General features: G+C 48.2%; 1 protein-coding gene across 1 annotated transcript; it reads left to right on the forward strand.

The window, feature by feature from the left end:
* Window positions 1–4,359: 4,359 nt before the first annotated feature.
* SMIM36 (small integral membrane protein 36) lies at window positions 4,360–4,641 on the forward strand (the record flags this gene model as incomplete). Its single annotated transcript, XM_084861780.1, has 1 exon — window positions 4,360–4,641. One exon carries the CDS (start codon window positions 4,360–4,362, stop codon window positions 4,639–4,641), a length of 282 nt encoding a protein of 93 aa, XP_084717906.1.
* Window positions 4,642–5,805: the final 1,164 nt, after the last annotated feature.

Raw genomic sequence — 5,805 nt, forward strand, 5'->3', positions numbered from 1 at the left:
AATACACCTCTGTAGTGGCAGCTTCAAAATCTGCACTGTAACACTGATCTTCCTGCTAAGAGCCAGACCCAGACCCAGAAATCCACTGTCTCCACAGCATCTCAGATTTATCTAATCCAAGAGAAAGAGCGAGAGAGAAATATCAATGTGAGAGAGACACATCTATTGGTTGCCTCCCACACTCACCCCACCTGGGGCATGGATGAACCTGCAATGCAAGGAATGTGCCCTCTGACCGAGACCTAAGTCTGTGGGTGCTCTAACCAATGAGCCAAATGGGCCAGGGCCTGATTGGGTTTTGAATGCCCAAGAGCACATAGCATAGGGCATTCAATAAATTAAATATCTCTGTAGTCATTTAATTTATATTTCAGTCAGTAGAAAAGAGAGATGGGCAGGTGAGAGGGAGAAAGAGTGAGAACAAGAGAATTAGAATTCCATCCCCTCTCTGAGTTTCACTTCCCTCACTCCTGTGATGGGGCTGATCACTCCTCTTTCCATTGGTGCTAATGGGCATGTGACGCAGTTTCGGTATGGATCCCATCCCCAAGCTCCTATGCCCCTTGCTCCTTCCAGCATATGATGGGTGCACAATACAAAGTGTGAATGAATGAAGGCATGACTATGCCCTGACTACCTATTCCAGTTCAGAAATGAGGCTTGTTCTTACCCGTGTCACCCTCACCCGCCAATTCGAAATGACTGCCCTGATTTGTTGCCCAAGTTTTGTTCTTGTGTGTTTTTTTTTTTAACAATCTCCGCTTTGGCCACTAGATGGCACAAGAGGAAAGTTCATGAAAGACGGAAAAAAAGGAAAGATGCTGTAGAGAGGTAGGCACCTGGGGTGCAAAGCAGCCCCCCTGGGGGTAATGAAGCAAAACAAATAGCCAGCATTTCACCAGACACACTGAAAGGAAGCCAAGCCTCCACAAGGCTCAACTTAAATTAACCTTTGAGCACTGGTAGATACAAAGACCAAAAAAACAACAACAAGCTAAACAAAACACCCCTCTGCAGATAGTAATAAGATAGGGTTCCAAACAACAAGAGCCTGGAACAAGATATGCAGGGGCAGCTGGAAGGGAGTCAGCTGAACTGAGAGGAGAGAAGGCCAAGTGAGAGGAGAGAAGGCCAAGAGGAGGCCAGACCGGACCAACCACCAGGAGGGAGGGTTCAGGCTGTTGCCCAGAGAAACCTGGAACCAATGTGAAAGCTCTCCCTGACAGAGCAGAGCTGCTGGACTTATACTTCAGTTTCATTTCAAGTGTACGCAGGCAATTTTCACAATTCCTTGTGGCATCTATTTATAGCCGTTGGAGAACTTTCCTAAATTACTGTGACACGGAAGAGCCTGTGCCGTACAGCCATCAGCTGATGGTAGAAGTCGAGAAGCCAGAGTTCAGGGTGGGCAACAGGAAGTGGTGAACTGGTACACCATGCTGCCTCCAAAAGCCTTGCTGGAACCCGGGAGCTCTGTGCGAAAAGCACCCGACAGGTCCACTCGCTGAGATCCTATGTTCACCGAGAAGCCGGATGATTATAAACAGACTGGACAGATCTGCCTTCAGGGAGGAGAAGCTGTGCTCATTCCAGTCTAGGCCCTCCTGACCTGTGATGGCTGTATTTTTCACTGTAACTTAATACACTGGTATTCTGTGCTAAACATCAGTCTCCCAGGAGTTTGGTAAATGTGAATTGCCACCAGGAAAACGATTCATCTTGACAAAGTGAACCAATGAAACACTGGACTCAGAATGCAGATGAGTTGAATTCTGTGTTGAATTCTGTGTTGAATGCCTTCCAGGACATCTCTTGGCAGCCAGCCCAGGCTCTGGTGGCCTGTTTTCTACACATCCTTCTTACCCACTTCTAATGCCATGGCTCTCCATCCTACGTGCAAATCATAATGATCCAGTGCAGCTTCCCATAAGCCCATCCCTCGAATTCTAATTCAGTCGATCTTGGGTGGATTTGGGAATCTGTCTTCCTAAGAAGTCCAATGGATTCCAATGAGGTTGGCCCTATTCCTGGGGGATTTGGGAATCATTCATCTTCTTAAGTGTAATTGCACAGGTCAGTCCAGAACCACAGAATCATGGAATCTATTCTTTGGAAAAGGCCTCCAGATCAATAAGAACTCCTTTCTGCAGCATCCCGAGCACTGGGCTCCCAAGGAAGCTGGCCTTCAGCTGCTGGGCTTAATGGGGATAAGAAACTGGCAGACCTCTGCAAGTGTTGGCCTTTAACCAAAAGAGCCCCATTAGCTCTTGGGGAAATGGCCCTGTCTGACCACAATGCATAGATGAGACCAAGGCCAGATGCGTAATTGGTAAGGCCAGTGCAAAATAAGCAATTCTGAAAAACTGCAGGATGGTGACAGCAGAGCCTTCACCCAAGTGTGGGGCCCTTCTGAGCACAGAGTCCTGCCATGACCTTGGCTCCATCCAGAACTATTGGGCCAGGACTACAGCTGAGGGGGGATGATGACTTATAAATCAAGGAACATCTGTGTTTTTATTTTCAATCAGCTTATTTTTCCCACCTTTATACAGTGGCCAAGGATCTCTTTAAAATGCAAATCCACCCTCAGGTGTGGCTCAGTGGTTGAGTGTCCACCCATGAACCAGGGTTTGATTCCCTGTCAGGGCACATGCCCGGGTTGTGGGCTTGATCCCCATTAGGGGATGTGTAGGAGGCAGCCGATCAGTGATGTTTCTCTCACATCGTTGTTTCTACTTCTATCCTCTCCCTTCTTCTTTCTCTAAAAATCAATCAGAACATATTTTTTTAAACACAAGCTCAGCTAAGATTTAAAAAAATAAATGAATAAAATGCAAATCTGATTGCATCACTCCCCTGCATCACGTGATGCAATGGCCCCCCACTGCTTCATGATCAAGAGCGAAGTCCTTGGTATGATCTGACCCTGCCTATCTCTCTCCCCTCAGCTCCTCATTCTTTATACTCCTGCCACATCGACCTTGTTTCATTTCCCCCAATTCTCCAGGCTTCTTTCTTTTCGGATCTCTCACAAACGCTGTTCCTGTGGCTAGAAGAATCTTCCCTGCCCGTCCTCACCAGGCTACCTCCTGCCTGTCCAGGTCAGAGGTTACACATCTCTTCCTCATGGAAGCTTTCTCTGACCTGCCTGGGGCCACACTCTCCTGTTCCCCTCTCCTTGTTCTTTATACATGTTATGCCCACTGTTCTTAAATGGTGTGATTATTTGTTTAATATCTATCTTCCCTGATAGACTAAATGCTTCTCTTATTATTGCTTAGCCAGGTGCCTGGAACATGGGAAGAGCTCAAAAAGTATTTTGCATTAATGAATTTAAATATTTTGTCATTGTGTTCATTCTCACCCAAGGATATTTTCCCATTAATTTTTAAAAAAAGAGGGAGGGGTGGAGGAGAAAGAAAGAAACATCGATGTGAGAGAGACACATTGATTAGTTGCCTGTTATAATTAGTTGCCCTGACCCGGCCTGGGGATTGAGCCTGCAACCGAGGTGCCCTTGACCGGAATCAAACCCAGGACCCTTCAGTCTACAGGCTCTATCCACTGAGCCAAACCAGGCAGTGCTGAATTAATGAATTTTAAAAGCCAACAAATAATGAATGAGTGAAAACGCCAGACCTTGGGTGTGCTCCTCCTATTAAAGAAACTCACTTTTTTCCCAAAGCCCACATACTGATCGTCCAGTCACTAGGGGTGTCGAACTCAATCAGAGAAGGGGCCAAAATCTAAAATCCAGCCTAAATCGCGGGCCGAATGGTTTACTGAACAGTCATAAACTGACAATGTCATAAACTGACAGCGGAGTGCAGTGATGACAGTGCAGTGCAGGCCACATTGCAAGGCCTGGCGGGCTGAATTTGGCCCGCGGGCCTTGTGTTTGACACATGTGAGTCACTCCATGTACAGAGGAAAGGTGGCATTGAAATCTCCCTGTATAAAAGGTGGCCACACTTCACAGTCTTCCCAGGGCAATCCAACCTTTGAATAGTGTGCTTATTAACAGCACTCGCCTTGCCCACCATGCTGCCTGTTTGGAGGGTAAACTGTATGGACACCAGGCTCTGGTGACCCTTGGGTCCCCTCTTCTCCTCTCTTTCTCGGCACGGCTGAACTGGGGAGAGACAGCATCTGTGTCTCCGTGGCCATAGTATTAACAGCCAGAGCTTAAGTTATTAAACCGAGCAGCTTTTATCTGGGAGGTTTCTGGGAGCCCGGGGGATTAATGTATTTTTACCCCAGAGCCAACGTCACTATTCCAATCAGCTAGGGTTCATTTCCTGCAAAGAGACCGGCCCTGCAGCCTTTCTCTAGACTCACTCCCCAACTGCAAGAGGCGCCATGGGGTTTTACCTGGAGGTCGACCCCGTCACCCTGAACCTAATCATCCTGGTGGTGAGCTACGTCATCTTGCTCCTGGTGTTCCTCGTCTCCTGCGCGCTGTACGACTGCCGAGGCAAGGACCCCAGCAAGGAGGCCCCGTCCGAGGCCGCGCCGGATGGCCAGCCCTCCATCCGCTTGGTGGTGATGCAGCAGAGCGCGCCAGGGGGCCCCTGGGCCAGGGGGCCCGACCTTCATTTTGGAAACCCCGCTCCCCTAGAGAAGAAAAGCACCGTGGTGTGAGGCTGGCCGAGCGATCGTGGGGAGAGAGCACAGGACATTCTGGACAAGCCGTTTCCCAAGGGGCTCCGGCCCTCTCAGCACACGGGTCCTGCTGGGCCACCTGAGGGGGAGCCTGCCTCAGTGTCTGCTTCCTGGGCACCCTCTATGGAGAAAGCAACTGCTTAAGGTAAGATACCCAGGGTGGCATTTGGGCACATTCCCCAGATGCTATTGCACAGGGAAGCTGGCTGCTGGGACCTTCCCAATGATGCAACTTCTAGAAGAGATTGGCATTTGAGTAGGGGGCTGAGAAGAGACTGCAATAGTGTGTGTATGTGTGCGTATATTTGTGTGTGTGTGTGTGTGTGTGAGAGAGAGAGAGAGAGAGAGAGAGAGAGAGAGAGAGAGAGATGAAGCATGAGACGAGCTCGAATCTATCCTACCTAGCGAATCCTTCCTTTGACCATCAACCACTGAACCTTTGCAGACTTTAGGTTATTATTATTCCTATACATACCAGCTCCCCACCTGTTCCCCACTGCGAGCCACTATGGGAACACAGTAACTGCAGAGCATTGTGGTTAATCGACAAAGCTTAGAGCCTGGGTTCAAACTCTGCCTCCTGCCCTTCCTGGCCGTGTGACAGGCCAGAATATAGGCAGGTGGCTCTGGGCTAGAGTAAGGCCTGCAGGCTGTTTGAATTTAAGTGAGTTAATTCACCAAAAGCACTTGAGAGGGTGCTTAGCACATAGGGTTAGCTGTTTTGTTGATTGTGATATTATTCCCCTTCATTCTTCTTGTCAAGAAGCTTAAGTTCCATTGCCAGGCTGGCATAGCTCAGAGGTTGAGCATTTACCCAGGAACCAGGAGGCCACAGTTCAATTCCTGACCAGGTTGCAAGCTCAATCCTCAATTGTGGGGCGTGCAGGCCTCCAAGTGATGCGGCCCCTACTTATTCTTATTGTCTCTGCCAATAGAATAACAGTGGCTTTCATTTTGGTGAAATCCTACCATATGCAAGATCCTTTATGTATACTATTGGAAACCTTCACCAACATTAATATTATACTCATTATTAAAATATATATTCTTACTAGTGAGCTGGTGCATGAAATTTGTGTATACATTAAAAGGGAATGAATTAGCCAAAACAGGTTTGGCTCAGTGGTAGAGCGTCGGTCTGCG

The sequence above is a fragment of the Pipistrellus hanaki genome, assembly GCF_964339955.1.
Source record: "Pipistrellus hanaki genome assembly, chromosome: 16".
Classification (NCBI taxonomy): domain Eukaryota; kingdom Metazoa; phylum Chordata; class Mammalia; order Chiroptera; family Vespertilionidae; genus Pipistrellus; species Pipistrellus hanaki.